We start from the raw sequence: 18,693 nt of genomic DNA, 5'->3' as shown, positions 1-18,693 counted from the left end.
CAGCGTTCCTCAAGCTAGAAGTTGATGTAGCAAGCATTACCAACTCAATGGAGACGTTAAAGAGTATCATAGAGGCTCTCATGAAGAAAGTGTGTTAATTGGAAGGCACCAAGAGCTAGGGTAAACCATGCTTTAAAAAAGAAGCAGAGCAATCTCATGGCAGAACAAGCCTACCAAAGACACCTTGGTTCAAGGCTGAAGCAAACACTGGAATTTGCCATATGGAGAGGAAAATGCATAAAAGCTTCATCATTGGTCGGCAGAATTGGAGGTATATTTCGGTATGCATACTCTTAGCATGAAACAAAATTCCTTTGCTAAATCAAGAATGGGAAAAGCATGTTTTAAATTGGTTCAAAAGTCTTTTTACATTCTTTGCTTTGGGAAAAGAACCTCCAATTAGTTCCATTCGAACCCCTTTTAAAAACTCGATTAAGAAACAATTTTATCCAATCTATGGAAAGAAAGACTGTTTTTTACTACACTAGTAAATTTAGGAGGTTTGTCCAACGTACATCTACAAGCTTACAATGCAGTAATCAACAAGCTTAACAAATGTGTGATTTGCATAAGCTAAGCAATGAACTCTTTTTGAAACCATATAATACATAGTTGAGACGTTGTGTGAATAAAACACCATTGATATATATTTCAAAAGTTACAAATAGTGAACACACCCTTTATGGACCTAAAGCTTTGACACTGGGTTACGCATTATTTGTCCCAACCATGGAAATTTGCAGGAGAAAGAATCTCCCCGTTTCTGGAAACTGGAAAGTAAAAATCTTAAACATAAATTATAACAAATACTTGTCAATTTGTCTTTGTTAAACAATTGGTCAAGATTTTACCAATTGGAAAATTTGCTTTTGAAAAAATGGGCAATAAGCCTATTGGAAAAAAAATAGCCCACAAAATACTCTTTGGGCCTTTGTTTCCTCTTCAATTAAGGAACTTTGTAGATAAAGAATGAACGGTATGCCACTTCACTAATCAGTTAACTTCATGATATACTCATTTTTTCTGAAGGTTGTTGCTGATAAGACCAACTGTGATAGCACTCGTACAAGGTAACACTTCAAGCAGGCTATATCTTGAATTGAAGGAAGATGTTCCCCACTCATAGTTTTCCATGCAGGAGGTTCATGTCAGCACCTATGAAGAATTTATCTGAAGCGGATTATTAGCCAGAGGACTGATAAATCATGCTAGAATTATCACAACTGCTAGTTTATAGCATGCTAAACTCCATCTATTTCCTTTAAGAAAACGTGAATCTTGAAAAAAGGGAGCGAGGTGCAGAGGATGCAGCATCAACAACAGCTGCACCACCACTTAAAGGCACATCTGGAGCAGACCTATAGGTTTCTTGGCACTTCCTGATCTGCGGACATAAATGAGTTAGAAAATTGTGCACTGTGTGGGTGAGTCTCTCAATGCATGTGTACATCTGTGTATGGGTGGAAAAGAAAGAAATGAGATTATATCGATGTCTGACAATAACCTTAGTAGTAGATAATTTGAAAAATCTATCACGTTAGGAAGGAGAAAGAAATCATATTACTACGCACAAGTAACAAATAAATGGTAAATGGGGACTGTAAAACTACAGCTAATTTACAATAGACAAAAGAATGGTTAAGCACAACTCTAATAAGCAATAGAAGAGAAAGGTTCAGGCTCACCTACAAGATGGGAAATTAAGCCAAAATAAACTAGCTAAAAGCATACAAAACAATATTGACCGTGTCGCAAACTAAACAATAAAACATAACTAGATAGCACTACAAGTCTATAATGTAATTTAAATTATTTGAACTGACAGACCTCTTCAGGGCTGAATTGCAACAGTGTCCCAACGACAGGAAGTAAAGCCTCAACCTCACCTGTAAGTTTCAAGATATACAGACAGGATTAATAATACATCTAGATTCTAGAATGCCAAGTTTTCTTTGACTAAACATCATAGTTTGTGGCCTAATGCACTGGCATGGAAGATTTTATTTACCCGTTTCAAGTAATTTCAAAATAACATTTTTTAGATATGTCATGTCAACCCCGTCACGCTTCCGCTCCCTCTCCATGTTCCGAAATTCATCTTTGATAGCTATTTCCTGCATTCGTATGTATCTTTAATTTTGTCAGAAAGTGCCTGAATACCAAAAGAAATGGATAATTGACAAGATTATGAAATCCCTCTTTTCTTGCCCTTCTAGTATTTAATTCTATAATTGCCAGAATGTTCCTTAAGGTTGCTTCAGACATGGGCAATGCTACTAATCTTTAGCGTATCAAAATTACTCTCAACACACAGAGTCTGTAATCTTCTCTAATATTGTTGACACATCTTTGCCTAAGGAGTGTAGCTTTGTGTTTAGTCTTTGCAACTGATTGATTTGGAATGTGAGGATCTATTAACTCACAGAAAGAATGAGCTAATAAAATCCAGTGCAGGCAAAGCAAAAATGGATAAAATGTTGTGTAGTAATGACACAAGCCGGTGTAAAACTAAAACTGTCAAGGAATTCACCTTAAAATGCTCATCCCAATCTAAAAGCTATTTGGATCACGTGGGAAATGAATGAGTCAATCACATTTCTCAAGGATAAGGAAAAGATGGTTCTCTTGGCCTTGCAATATATATCACAAGGTTATAGATAACTTGCTCCAAGGTAAGTGTAATGTCCCCATTTGGGATTTGCTTTAATTTTATCCCTGAGACATCAATTTTTTTAAATGAAGTGAGAATTGTAATTAATAATTAGAATTTTATCAAAACTGAATACATTACATGGCAATATTTAATTCAAAATTTTAAGAATGGTTTAGAAAATAGAACTTATCTTGATAATTTTCACCGATTTGTATATTTCAGATATAAGCCTTACTGTTATAATCATTACTGCATTACTGTTTAGCAGAGCCTACAGATTAGAATAATAGACTCTTCCGAAGATGGTTCTCACTCTCTACTTAATCGTCAAAGGCTATAAATGACTAAATTGCCCCAATGTACACTTTCACCCTTAAAGCGTCCATGAAATAGTATTGGAGACGATGTATAGAATTGGCCACTGCATATGCACCGATGCCCCTTCTGTGTTGGCAAATCAATTTTGTATTCCCTTCCATATACGCGCCAAGTCACCTAATATGATATGCTATGGGGTGTTGTATTGAATTCCCTGATTGTCCAATATATATATATATATGCTATGAATGAGATTACTTTATCACTTATAGATGAAGGGATGAATGAATGAGATTACTTTATCACTTATAGATGAAGGGATGATTCTATGTCCGATATACAAGATATGCAGTGTTGGTCCGATCTGGAGATATATACTTGCAACACCCGATGTGTTTTCTCTGGTCTAAATTGTGTTAATATGCAACCGGTTTCTCCCAAATGCTGTAACCCTTATCTGCCCCTTCTGCCATGTCCCTTGGGGTGATTGTGAATGCCTTCTTATACCTTCGGGGGACTAATTAGCTACGCTGCCAAGAGACATGTCTTATGTTAACGCACCACTTCATTACTAATTTAGTTATCGATTATCCTTAACCAATCTTTGTCTTATGATAAGCGCATATGTTATCTTATTCGATCTACCTTGGTAGTGGTTGCTGGTGATTATAATCACTGCCTTTAGTATCTTATCCGTGTCTTCTGTATAACAGCGATAATGATTATTATGATAACGGCATTAATTCATTCTATTTGCTGCCTCAACAGTGTTAACACAGTTGATCTGCCTCCCCATCCACCTTGGGCCACGTTGTAACTATATTGTATTTTAGTCTTTGATAATCTTAATCAATGTTGTTGGCCTTCTTAATCCTCTTCAAGATCTCGATATCTGGTTATCATAAATCACTGTCTATTGTGAGGGGACAATCTCTGACATCAGCAGTTATATTTAATTTAATAATTAACTTTAAATTAGGATGATTACTATTCTATTAGGGGAAAGGACCCAGTAGTTGTGAACCCTAACTTCACGCTTCTCAAAATCCTACTTAGAAATTTCAAATCACTCCGATTTTTTTACAGCAGCTTACTTGGCGAGTCCCCTGCTTATAACTAAGGTTTCAGGGCCACATCATCAAATATGATGCCACATCAGCATGCTTTTTGCCACGTTGTCCAAAACAGCCCCAAATAAAAGTGAGACCAATAGGCATGCAAAAGAGACCCCAATAGTTGTGCAGCTGATATGGCATCACTTGATTGGTTACTTTTTACAATATTAGTACATTTCTTAACAACTATTGATACATTTCCTAACAACTGTTGGTACATTTCCTAACAAAAAAGTCCTTTCCCCTATATATATTGTTTTTATTGAATAGTTGTTTTTCTGAATTTATTTATTATTATATTTGTTTTCTAATTACTTTGTTATTTTGTCAATAATATAATATTGTAAAACTTATATTATGTGATAAATATGAAATTAATATTAATATTTAATAAATATAAATTATATATTAAACTCATTTATTATTGTCATTAAGATTTTATTTAGTTCATTCTATTTATTTATTTAGTTTTATCTATATATATATATATATATATACTTTTTTATTTTTATTGTATTATCATTTATTATTAAATTCTATTTTAAAGCGGGCATCATCCCTTGCTGGTTCAATTCTTCAATCTGCTGTAATTTAATATTTTTTTGTGTTTTTGATTATTAGAGATGGTCTTTCAGAAATAGGTAGAAGTTGTAGAAGGGGTTTATTTAATTTTCAATACATATTGAAAATTATACATGGAATTAATCAGCTGAAACAAGAAATTGGAGAATTTAGAAGCATACCTGTAGGTCCTTAGCCAATTTATTGAAATTAAAAGATTCAAACCAACAACTTACAAAGTTTTGATTTTTATTCTGAAAACAATTCAGATCTGCTCTTATTTAATAATAAGATGCCCAAACAGTAAGGAGATGGTGCCAATAAATGAGCAAGCTGTGTGTTTGGGAAAAGAGACTTCCAAACCACAAAAAATTACCAGCAATAACAGCAAATAGAAAACCTACAACAAATCTGCCTTGTAAGAAACCAAATCTACCCTGATTCAATTTGACTTCTGGATGAAGCCAACCAAGTTGCAACAATTCGATTGATCTTTCACAATCTCAAAGCTACTGAATTCTGAAGAATGCACACTCTCCAAAACTAGCCCAAACCCTAGCCGCCATAGCCAAATGCTCAGAAGAAATGTCAAATGCTCAGAAGAAATTAATGAGGTCTAATTTCATCTTGGCCACCTAAATACCCAAATGGTGCGATTTTAGCTTTTAGGGTTTTAAAAATAATAACTTGCTTTTAGGGTTCCCAACTTGACCCTAAAAGGGACACCCAACTTAGGAGATAATAAATTCTCACTTAAATAAATTTAAGTGATGCACTTTATGATTTTATTTTAATATTTCATTAAAACATTAGTTGCTTGTGAGAACCACTAAAAAATTCATATCTCCCTCATTATCGTTCAGAAGCTGAGGCCACAGTTTGCCATGCCAATGAAAATAGGACCATGTGTGTTTTTAGCAAATTTTCCCTAAAAAATAGGAAATCCTCATATGATGTCAGAAACTGATGAAATGAAGACCAGAACTGAACTCAACACTGAACTAGAACAAATAGACTGACCACTCCTTAAGATACTACATCACTAACCCCCTTATCCATAACCTGTTAGCCTACAAGGGTACAAAAATAGGCTAACTCCTCAAACTTTGATGCTCACGAAAACGGGAACATTACAATCCGCCCTCCCTGAAATTGCTTGTCCTCGAGCAATCTCTACTGCGAAGCAACTTAACTCCACCGGAGGTCCAAAAGATGAACTGTGAAATGTCCCACACATCTCCAACCAACTCCTGTAGCACCAACTTAAACACAATTGCGCAAGGACAAACATCATGCCAACTATCCAACCCCTATGCACAAGAATAGTGCATCAAAAACAAAACATGTTCAAGAAGGCCAAGGATGAACCGGTATACTCTCAACACACTGAACATGCTGTAATGCTCAACTGTAAACCCTGTCTGGAATCTCGATGTACCCAAAGAATCCCAAAGTCTATACTCAATGCTCGGCTGAATGCTAGGATCCCAAATCACTCTGTAGAGTACTCCCTCCAAACCATGTGGCATCAACATGATACCATTGTATAGTGCAACTAAGTCAACCCCAACAGAAGGAAGAAGCAATCCACCAGCTAGAACAATCCCTAGATCCCATAGCCAGTATTGAAGTCTGCCATGAGAAACACTACCAGACCTCCACCGCTCAAATCTAATCGAAGTGGTGACGCCAACCAATGGGACCAATCCAAACTGTAGTGCCAACCTTGTCAACACCCAAGTCCCAATGTAAACAATACACACATCCATCTGCTCTGTGGAGATAGGAACAACTAAGAGTACCCACAAAACAACAACAATCTCCACCCTCCGTTGAATTGTCCTGGATGTGCTGAATCCCCCCCATAGGTGCTAAATAATATGTAATCTCCCCTCTTATGTTGCTGATGTGAAACCAAAAAGCACCCTCAAAACTGCAAGACCAACCTGAGGGGATGCTAAGGATACCAACAGGTACATAGGATGATAGAGTATCATCCCCATGCTGCTCTTGCATGACGAGGAAATGATCTAACTCTTTCCCAACCTCATCTGTAGCAATGACATTAGTGGCTGATCCACTAAGTGTGTATTCCACGTGGTCACACATCTCTAAGGCTTGAGCATTTAATGGCCTCTCAACCAAAGATAACTCATGGGTCTCAAGATGCAAGTTATGTGTACCAATAAAATTTTCTAAATCATACCTCTTCTCTTGTTCACACATAATTGCATGTTCTTCATGCTTTCTTACCTCAAGAAGCTCCTCCTTTGTATGCTCAACTTTAATATGTTCTTCCCTTGGAAGAATTAGAGATCTAAGGTGTGACTTCCTTTGCTTCTTTGCTTGATCTAGCTGGTTGCAACGTTCTTCGATTTCTTGCAAACGTTGTTTCACTTGGGCAGCCAATGACCTTACCCTTTTAGCTCTTTGCAACCATCCATCAAACATGACCTGTGTCTTGTTCACCTCTTCCAAGGTCTGATATACAAAATCAGACTTGCTGTGACTTGAATTTTTAATGCATAAATCATTTTTAACACCCAAATCTTGAGTGTCATTGCTAGGAATCTTCATACAACCCTCTTCCACACGTGGAATGGCTGTTACCTCATGATAGTGCAAAGAATTGTGACTGCTGCTACAAACATCAGAACTGTTAAAGCTTGGATCCTTTGCACATTCCTCATCTTTGACACTTCCAACTCGCGTGCCAACATTGGTAGATCCTTCCGCAACATTTTCATCATTTACTAACACATCTACATCATGATTATGCTCAACAGTCTGGCTATAGTTGCAAAAATAAGAATTACTGTCATACTTTTGTGTCATGTTTTCAACATCTCCAAGGACTTCCTCCTTCCCTAATGCATCTTTTGTATTGGGAAAATCATTTGCATTAGCATGTGTTTTCCTTTCTCTTGCAAACAAAGGATCCAATATCTCCAGATGTTGTAGAAGCCTTGTTAGATTCTTATCATAGTTTTGAAAACCCTGCATGAGCTCTAGCATGAGATCCTGTATAGACTTCATTTTACCCATACTGAAACAATGCAAGAGTGCTGGTCACTCAAATGTCAATCGTGTGAGCTCAATGATTCCCAATGGAATCTCTACAAATTGATCCTGGTTTACTTGTAAACCAAGCCTCATGCGTGTGTAAAAAAATGTGAGGCCCAAACTGACACTGATGAATAACCCTCCAGGAAGGCAGGATCGGAGCTCTGAAACCACTGTGATGAACCCTTGCTGATTCAATTCTTCAATCTGCTGTAATTTAATATTTTGTTTGTGTTTTTTATTATTAGAGATGGTCTTTCAGAAATAGACAGAAGTTGCAAAAGGGGTTTCTTTAATTTTCAATACATATTGAAAATTATACATGGAATTAATCAGCTGAAACAAGAAATTGGAGAATTTAGAAGCATACCCGTAGGTCCTTAGCCAATTTATTGAAATTATTAGATTCAAACCAGCAACTTACAAAGTTCTGATTTTTATTCTGAAAACAATTCAGATCTGCTCTTGTTTAATAATAAGATGCCCAAATAGTAAGGAGATGCAACAATAAATGAGCAAGCTGTGTGTTTGGGAAAAGAGACTTCCAAACCACAGAAAATTACCAGCAATAACAGCAAATAGAAAACCTACAACAAATCTGCTTTGTAAGAAGCCAAATCTGCCCCCAATTTGATTCAATTTGTGAAAGATCCCTGATGGATCTCTTTTACCAATCTGCTGTAATTTTTATTTATTTAAATTGATTTTTCCTGCTTATTAATATTTTCTTTCAGAAATAGACAGAAGTTGCAGAAGGGTTGAATTCTTTTTGTATTTTGATGATTTTTCAACAAGTAAATAATGAAGTACAAGTACATGAACAAAGTATTGAAAATGAAGTTCATATACAGCCAAAACAAATTCGATTCAAGGCAGATTTCTGAATATAAAATCAAATATTTGACCAGATGAAGATTTCCAATAATTTCAGGAAGATTACAATCAGGAATAATTCCAACCTGGATGCTGAAAGAGTAACATAACTAGGAATGAAGTTGTGGCAAGATTCCAGCCCTCCAAGTGCTGCACGTGGGAAGGAAAGTGGCTGCCAGGTACAGCCGTACGGCTGCCAAGTACACCCAACTGGTTAGAAACCCCAAACCCCACGCTGAACTCTGTCAGAATTGCTGAACCTCCAGAAAGAATGCCGTACAATCTCCAAGATGCTAATAGCTGCAAACAAATCCAAACCACTGTATTGGGGGCTACGTCCCAAACAGGCAAGGCATTGGGGTTGGCGTCCCAGATGCTGAAAAGCTCTTCCAGAGCCAAATCTCAAATCCAAGATGTAAAATGTGTAAAAGATAATCATAGAATGAAGCTCCTATCCCCTTATAACCCCTCTCAATTGCAAATCGAACCCTAATTGTCTCCAAGTGGCGTGGTCTAGTGGAAATGTTATAATTTCTTATTTTAAAGTGGTCATGTTACTAGAAAATGACCTTTTTCCCCATAGACAGAAATCCGCTCACTGAATTGCCCTGAGACCAAAGAGAAAGATTTAAAGAATTTCAAGATCTTTCCAACGAGCTATCACACAATAGGATGCGCATCCAGATGAGACCAAAAATCCCCTTATTACTCCAAAATGGCTAACAACTTAGCCTTATTTAATTATTAAACGCTAACTTAGGAAATATTAAAAATATAACCCAAATAGCCACAAAATGCCCAACTGACATTACAAACCCTAAAATCATCCTGTCACCTGTCTGTGACTGAAGTCGGAAATCAAGGATTCACTGGTAGTCTCATCCCTAAAATCTAGGGATGTTCCTAAAATTTAGGAAACAAGCCCAATCTCTTTGAAACTGAAACCATCTAAAAGGTCATGAATAACCTCACGACTGGCAACTGTCACGACCTCCTAAAATTTAGGGATACCCCCTAAAATCTAGGAACTGCTCCAAACTGGCTCCAAACTGCCTGTAAAGCCAAAATCCAATCACTATATGCACTGAATGAGTCCCAATCAACCTCTGCTAGCCTACGAGACTCCAATGATAGGCCAACTCCTCCGTCTCCGATGTCCACTCTAGAAAGGGGACATGACAAGCCTCCCCTCTCGGAGTTGCTTGCCCACAAGCAACTGAAACACCAATCCTCCACCATCCCAAATAAGATGTAAACAAATCATTGCATGTAACTGCTGCTCATCTCTGATATAAACAACATGCAATGCCCCGGTTTGGAATGGCTCCTCAAAATGCTGAAGCACCTGTGCTGTCAAATCAACACTGTCTGGGTCCCAGAGCGAAGCATAGCTCCCGCTGAATACCTCAAGTGAGCAATGGAAAACTATATCATCTCCATAGATCAAATATCCATAAATGCCAAGACCACCAGTGTGTCTGTGATCACCAACATGCATAACATCCGTCATAATATCCAATGAATGCCAATCCATGGAAGACCCTCTGTGATCTGACCCCATCTGACACAAGTGACACACAACTGCCACACACTGCTGCTGATGTGCCGGAAGATCTAATGCCAACTCACTAGACAATATATAATACTGACTAAAATCATCACTGTCCAAGCTGGCATCTAAAAATATGTAATCACCAACTAGCAATGAAACAATCACCCTGTCTAGAGAATCAGGTGAAATTGCCACATCAACTGGCTCAAAGTACTCACTAGGAGTAACATCACATAACTCATCCACGCCAGCTATCTGATGACAATCAACCTGTGGATCAACTATCGTCCCACTCTGCTCGATAAACTGAGATGGATAGTGGGTAAACTCCAGCTCCATCCTCGTGATATTCCGAACATACCGTCCAAGTGTCAACAACCATTGTACACCCACGACTACATCTTTACATCTGAAGTGAAGCAACCCATGTAGGATCCACGAAAGGAAGGTACTACACATGTCTATACCATGATCCCACACAAACCACCTGTAGGACATAAACTGCTCCTGCTGCTCTCCTCTGATATAAGTGCCATATAATCTTAATATCTGCCCCCAATTTGATTCAATTTGACTTTTGGATGAAGCCAACCAAGCTGCAACAATTTGATTGATCTTTCACAATCTCAAAGTTACTAAATTCTAAATAATGCACGCTCTCCAAAACAGGTCCAAACCCTAGCCGCCATAGCCAAGTGCTCAGAAGAAATGTCAAATGCTCAATATCAATTAATGAGGTCTAATTTCATCTTGGCCACCTAAATACCCAAATGGTGTGATTTTAACTTTTAGGGTTTTAAAAATAATAACTTGCTTTTAGGGTTCCCAACTTAACCCTAAAATAGACGCCCAACTTAGAAAATAATAAATTCTCACTTAAATAAATTTAAGTGATGCACTTTAAGATTTTATTTTAATATTTCATTAAAACACTAGTTGCCTGCAAGAACCACTAAAAAATTCATATCTCCCTGATTATCGCTCAAAAACTGAATCCGTCAGAAGCTGAGGCCACAGTTCGCCATGCCAATGAAAATAAGACCATGTCTATTTTTAGCTGTTTTTCCCTAGAAAATAGGAAATCTTCATATGATGTTAGAAACTGATGAAACGAAGACCAAAACTGAACTCAACACTGAACTAGAACAAATAAACTGACCACTCCTCAAGATACTACATCACTGACCCCCTTATCCATACCTTGTTAGCCTACAAGGGTCCAAAAATAGGCTAACTCCTCAAACTCTGATGCTCACAAAAACAGGGACATTACATCATCCTGTTTTGATTGTTTAGATGGGGACATCACAGTAAGAGTTTTTAACAACAATGCAAGCCAACATATTAGATTCACTAATGTGTCTAGACAAACCGTAAACAGTTGTCAAGGTGTAATAATTGTATGAAAACATGAGAAATAAGAGTTCTCCATTGAGATACTGTACAAGTATTAAGGAGCACATATTTGCAAATTAAGAGGTATGAATGGTTTAACATACTTTTATTAGTAAAGGTCGGATATTAAAAATTTTAAAATTCCACAGGTTAAAACTAAAATAGTTTTTTGAGGATACCTAATGTTTGGAATTGCAACTTCTCAATCCCCAATATTTAATGTCACTTGAGAACCCAATAATAATTCAACCCACTTCTACAAACAGTTTGATGTTTGTTAGTGTTTGTTGCAAAATTTTCAGGTCACATAAGTTTGACTAGCTAAATGTCTGAAACCCACCATGGAGAGCCTCTATTAAGTGGTTCAGGCCTCTACTACAGGCCCTAAAGATGCATTTTATTTTTCTAGTCAAACATTAAGATCTTCGTTCATTTCAAAATGTTGCAGATTGGCTTTGATTTGAAAAATATTTAGAACAGAGACACAAAATTTCAAAGGCATAACCAAATTTTGATAAATCTAAGTCAAACCCTCAATAATGGCTTGCATTAACAGATCGCATGGTTGATAGAGAGTGCTTCTGGATATAACTGTGTAGCAGTTTTTGCACTGACATTTCAGATCACATGGTTTCTAGTTCCAATTACTATAGATGGATGTATAGAGTTGTTATGGCTTCACCAAGTTCACCATTTTCAGTTACATTATGACAAGCACCGCCAACTTTGTTAAATTTATGGATCAGAATTAAAATTACAGAGATACAGAGCAATATCTCTGATATTACTGTTCTAATTCAGAATTATAACTGAAATATCTGAATATATATATCTGATATATTGTGCAAAACAATATTTCTGGTATTATAGTTCTAATTCAAAATTACATCTGAATATATCTCTTGTCACAGAAGATATTGATTATGATAATAGATGTATCTGAGTATGTTAACTCCTCACACATAATGCAAGTATGCACAACAATATCTTCAAAGTCAATACACGTATATATGTACACCAAAATCTTTGACGGGTATTACACAGGTATATGCAGTATGATCTTCGACGGGTATTATATGGATGTATGCAGTATGATCTTTAACGGGTATTATATGGATGTATGCAGTATCTTCGACGGGTATTATATGGATAGATGCAGTGTAACCTTCAACAACGATCCATTAATGCTCCTGATCTAGGGAACTAAATACCCGACCAAGGCGGTGAAAGGACATGACCTCAATCTGGGTAACTTGTTAGATCAACGGGTGTGATAAAGATAAACTAACCGGATAGACAATCGTCAACATTCCTCGATAATGAGATGAACTAACTAATATATACGTAGGAAAAACAATTCAATTAGCAAAATAAAGAAATCACAGAATTAACACAATGATTATAAGGAAATAAACAAAATGTTAATAAAAGTTGCGACAGCAGTCAAGAGAAAAATATCTCCTGCTGCTATAACATCAACACTCCCTCTTAGCTAGGGAGGTATCTTTCTATATATACATGTCATGGAGTCTCTCAAAATTACATCCACAATGGCTACTCACATTTGTGGAGAAGAGTTCATCACGAAGTCACTTAACGTGATGTCCACCATGGCTACTCCCATGTGTGGAAAGGAATATGTATTACAAGTGTAGTTGTCATTGCACCAAAAGATCGACCTATTAATGCCCGATACAACCACTAGACTTATAGAATCCACAGGAGGCGGTTAAGCCACGTCACAACCCCAAGTGTTGCACTGCACAACACAAGGAGACCAAGGGCGCACACCTTGCAACAATCCCCCCAGCGCAAGCGAGGGGTTTGAACCTGTAACCAAGCTCTGATACCACTTGTTACAAGTGTGGTTGTCGTTGCACCAAAAGATCGACCTATTAATGCCCGATACAACCACTAGACTTGTAGAATCCACAGGAGGCGGTTAAGCCATGTCACAAACCCAAGCGCTGCACTGCACAACACAAGGAGACCAAGGGCGCACACCTTGCAACAATATGTGCACAAGTGCCCATCACGGAGTCACTCAACGTGATGTTGTCATAAAGTCACTCGACATGACGTCCACCATGGCTACTCCCATATGTGGAAAAAAACACAAGTACAAAGGATTCATCACAAAGTCTCTCAACGTGATGTTGTCATGGAGTCACTCAACATGACATCTACCATGGCTACTCCCAGAGGGTGGATAGAACCACATCTCCGTCTCAGAGATGGACAAGGGCTTGCACCTCAAATTTCTCTATCACAGAGAAAGATGCATTATAACAAATCACAAAAGATTACTAATGCTGAGTCTCCCTCTCAGCAAGGGCTTCATTCTCCACAACTCCAAGCTTGTCTCGAAAATGCACAAACTTAACTTTGGAGAGAGGCTTAGTGAGAATATCAGCCATATGTTCATTAGTGCAAATATATCTCAACTGAATAGCTTTCCTCAATACCATATCTCTGATGTAATGGTATTTGATCTCAACATGTTTTGTTCTGTCATGGAACACTGGATTGACAGATAGTTTCACACAGCTTTGATTGTCACAATGAATAACAGTTGGCTCTAATGATTGTCCAAACAATCCTGCAAGGAGCTTTCGAACCCACACTGCTTCTCGAGCTGCTACACATGCTGCAATATATTCTGCCTCCGTTGTGCTTAGTGCCACTGAAGATTGCTTCCTGCTGCACCAAGAAATCATCGCAGATCCTAAGCTAAAGCAACATCCAGAGGTGCTCTTTCTGTCAACTACACTCCCGGCCCAATCAAAATCAGAGTAGCCTTGTAGCTTTAGATCTATACTAGAAGAATATCTCAAACCATATCCAACTGTGCCACGCAAGTATCTCAAGATATGCTTTGCTGCAACTAGGTGAATTTGCCTTGGTTCACACATGAACTGACTGAGGGCACTCACTGCATAGCAAATGTCTGGTCTAGCAATGACTAGATACATCAAGGATCCAATCAACTGCCTATGCATGGTGGGATCTACCAGATCTGAACTAGCTGCAGACTCACTCAATTTCTTCAAATTTGTTTCCATTGGTGTAGACATAGATTTGCAATCCATCATTCCGAATCTCTTCAAGATATCTATGGTGTATTTCCCTTGACTTAGAATAATCACATTGGGTCTTTGCCACACCTCCAATCCTAGAAAGTAATGCATAAGACCTAAATTCCTTCATCTCAAACTCAGAAGCTAACTCCTTGCATTTGACAATGAGATGTTCTTCTCCAGTAAAAAATAAGTCATCAACATAAAGAACCAATATTAGAGTCTCACCATTAATTACCTTGAAGTAGAGATTTGAATTTGCATCATTCTTGGAGAATCCCAAGCTCATCAAGTATCGATCAATCCTCTCATACCAAGCACGAGGTGCCTACTTAAGGCCATACAATGCCTTTTTCAATCTACATACATGAGGTTCCTTTCCATGAATCACAAACCCATCTGGTTGTTCAATATACACTTCTTCAATTACACCATTAAGGAATGTTGTGTTTACGTCCATTTGGTGTAGCTTCCATCCTTTAACTGATGCAATAGCAATAATAGTCCTGATGGATGTATAGTGAGCAACAGAAGCAAAGGTCTCCTCATAATCTATTCCCTCTTTCTGAGAGAATCCTCTAGCGACAATCTTGCTTTGTACTTTTCAATGCTTCCATCAGCTGCATGCTTGATCTTGAAAAGCCACTTGGAAGATACAAGTGATTACCCTTCTGGTCTAGGTACAACATCCCAAACATCATTCTTGAGAATGGACTAATATTCCTCTATCATAGCATCTTTCCACACTTGCTGAGTTCATGCCTCCTCAACATTGGAAGGTTCAAATTTGATTATGTGACTCATTAAAGCCACATAGCCAAGAAACTTCTATGGTCTCTTGCTTTCTATAAATGTGCCTCTAGGAGCTACATACTTTTTTGCATCTTGCATAGTTTGTCTAGCCCATAGAGGTCTCTTTCGACCTATAGCAATATCTGTTGGACCATCAATAGGTTCCAAAGGCTCAACTAGATCACTAGCCTCTTCAGGTTTAATAGACTCCCTCTAAATCTGGGGAGTATGATCAACATCCATGTCCTGAGGAGTCTCCTAGTCTTCATTATCTATCTCCATGTATGAACGTTTAGATCTTTTGAATGCAACATCTTCTTCAAAAGAGACATCCCTGCTGATCTCTATCTGTTTCTGTCCTAGAATGTAAATCTTGTAGGATTTTGAAGATTCACTGTAACCCACAAATATTCCTTTCTTGCCAAATGGTTCTAACTTAGATCTCTTATCTTTAGGCACATGAATATAAACAAGATAACCAAAGATTCTCAAATGACTAACCTTGGGTTTCACACCTGCAAATGCTTCTTCAAGAGTCATACTCTCCAATATTTGATGAGGGCTCCGATTTTGAACATACACTGCAGTTCTGGATGCTCCTGTTCAAAGAAAGGTTTGTAAGTTTTGATCATGTATCATAGCTTTGGCTGCCTCAACTATTGATCTATTTTTCCCTTCTGCAACTCCGTTTTGTTGGGATTGTAAGGAACACAAAACTCCCTCTTAATCCCTGCCTCAACACAAAAATTACGAAAGCTTCCAAAGGTGTATTCTCCTCCATTATCAGATCTTAGAACCTTGATCCTTTTTCCAGATAAGTTTTCTACTTGAGCCTTAAATTCTTTGAATTTCTCAAGCACTTCTTCAGATTCCTTAGACATAGAAAAATAAATCCAAGTTTTTCTAGAGTAGCCATCAATGAAAGTTACATAATACCAAAAACCACTTAAGGATACCACAGACATTGGACCACATAAATCAGAATGAACAAGATCTAGAATACATTTTGATCTACTTTCACTACTATGAAAAGGTCCCTTAGTATTCTTACCCATTTGCACATCCTCTACAAGTACCATTTCTTTCCTGACTGAGTTTCGGAAGGCCGGTAACCATCTTCTCCATGGATAGAAGAGCTCTGAAGTGAAGGTGAGCAAGTCTCCTATGCCATAGCTCACTCGAATTGGTGGAATCATGCATCGATGCTTGAATTGAGCTAGTAGAAAGTCTATATAAACTCTCTTAGCGAACACCAATCACCTTGACTATTTTAATGCTAGAGTTCTCCGGCCAAGCAAGAACTTTCCCTTCTGAGAATGCAACTTGATATCCTTTGTCCTCCAAAGCTGAAATTGATACAAGGTTCCTCTTGATACCTGGTACATGTAATGTCCCCATTTTAGCAGACTTGGATTTTGTGAGATTAGCCTATTATCCTGACCCTTGTAGGCTAATGTGTTGGATAGAGGGTCTTTTGAGGATTGGTATCATCTCCAGTGCTCAGAGTGCTTCAGTTTGGTCTTCGTTTGGCATCATTCGGACATCATTTGCTCTACTTCCTATTTTTAGTAAGTCTTGGGATGTTAGAGATGGACCCCTACTATTTTTAGTAAAGGGGGTATGGTCATATGCAGTCTCCTCATGTTAGCTCCCAATTCAGACGACGTTTGAAAATACAAAGTATTCATGGAGATATTAATGTTTAATTGGCTCAATTAAACATTAATTATTTGGAGATTATATTATTAAGTTATAAAATGACTTTATATTATAAAGCACTTAAATGAGGGTCTATTTATCATGATAAGTGGGCCAAGTTTATTAATAATTTATGAGCACATAACCCAAGGTTTAATTACATTATTGATGCCAATGAAATATTATAACATTTTAATGTTAATTAAGAGCTTTTTGAAGAAGTTCGAACTTCTTGAGGAAATATAAGTGTGCAAAAGGAATCGAACTTCATTATGTGATTGGTGTTTTTGATTGAAGTTTCTCTGGAGCATTGAAGTGTAGAATACCAAGGGTTTCTGCAGGATTCAAGGCTTGTCGGCATTGGAGAGCGTGGCTTCTTCATTGTAACAGCATATAGAGGGTGTGCAATATCATCTAATTATGCTTGTGAGAGTTGGCTTCATTCAGAAGTCAATATTGAGCTGATTGGAGGGTTTATTTCAGAGTTTGTTTGCAAATTGAAAGAGACTACAGTGCGCTATAGTGCCGTGAACAGTGCCATGAACAGTGCGCTACAGTGCCATGAACAGTGCGCTACAGTAGTTTGAATTCTATAGAAAGGGATTTAGAAAGGTGAACAGCTATATATATTTGACAAGGGCTTTGCGTATGAGGAGAATCAAACCAATATATCAAGGCAGCCATTGAAATTCCGGGTTTTCTATCTATGGTCATTGTATTAGAAAATCATTACTTCATTGCATCATTTTCTATTATGATTATATCATGAAATACTTGGAGGTTGCATATGTTTAATGGAGATATAAGTTGCATATTCCACATTCATGGTAACATTCAACATTGATCAGCCACTTAAGCTTTCATGCCAATTGTTTGCTTAAATGCCTAATGGCTGTAGGTATACATTGGGATGCATGACAAGTGTTTGTCTTAATGTCAACTAGCTGTACTAGTTAATTTCAGTCATTACATGTGTGTGTAAAGGTCTAAAACAGCTAGTATATCATTTATATAACAACTTTGCATTGTTAGAAGCTTTCAAAACTTCATTTGCAGCCTACAAACCCAAAGAAGACAAATAAAGAATTCACTACAGCGGCTTCAAACATTGTATGCCAAGTGTTTGACAATATTCCTTGGGGTTCAAATAAGCGAAACAGGGTCAGATTAGCCAAGGGATATTACATTGGTATCAGAGCGGTTTCTTGCCAACCTGTTGGGTAAATTGATTCAGGTAGTTAATCATGGTTACTTCGGGTACCCAAAATCAGTGGGACCAGAATAGGAAGCAAGTGTATTCCTCATTGAAAAAGTTAAAACAAAACCAGAAGAAACTGGATGAATTGATTTCACACCCTACAAAACTTGATAGAATTGCTCGGTATATGACATCTATTTTTAAGGATAAAAAGGTGAAACATGAAGAGAATTTGGTGATTATTGGCACTCAAGAAGTTGTTAACAGTCATGATAACAAGTATGATTTTCATGACAACAGCCTTGCACTTGAGCGTAATGATGATTTGAAAGTCATGGAAAGTTCAGAAAGTGTTGTGGGAGTGACCTTGAGCATTGGCACTCGTGATACTAGTGTCA

The 18,693-nt window shown here is 37.5% G+C and overlaps 1 protein-coding gene across 3 annotated transcripts in view; it reads right to left on the bottom strand.

The window, feature by feature from the left end:
• Positions 1–620: 620 nt before the first annotated feature.
• Positions 621–18,693, bottom strand: part of LOC131064657 (protein GRIP) — a 289,846-nt gene continuing 271,773 nt past the window's right edge. For all 3 annotated transcript variants that reach the window (XM_059211056.1, XM_059211057.1, XM_059211058.1), the window contains 3 exons: positions 2,009–2,114; positions 1,828–1,886; positions 621–1,384 (listed from right to left, as the gene is read on the bottom strand). In XM_059211056.1, the coding sequence (XP_059067039.1) occupies positions 1,262–1,384; positions 1,828–1,886; positions 2,009–2,114 (288 nt within the window). In that variant the 3' untranslated portion in view covers positions 621–1,261. The remainder of the gene's footprint in view (positions 1,385–1,827; positions 1,887–2,008; positions 2,115–18,693) is intronic.

This window comes from Cryptomeria japonica, chromosome 9, assembly GCF_030272615.1.
Source record: "Cryptomeria japonica chromosome 9, Sugi_1.0, whole genome shotgun sequence".
Classification (NCBI taxonomy): Eukaryota; Viridiplantae; Streptophyta; class Pinopsida; order Cupressales; family Cupressaceae; genus Cryptomeria; species Cryptomeria japonica.
This window is presented reverse-complemented; position numbering and strand designations above follow the sequence as displayed.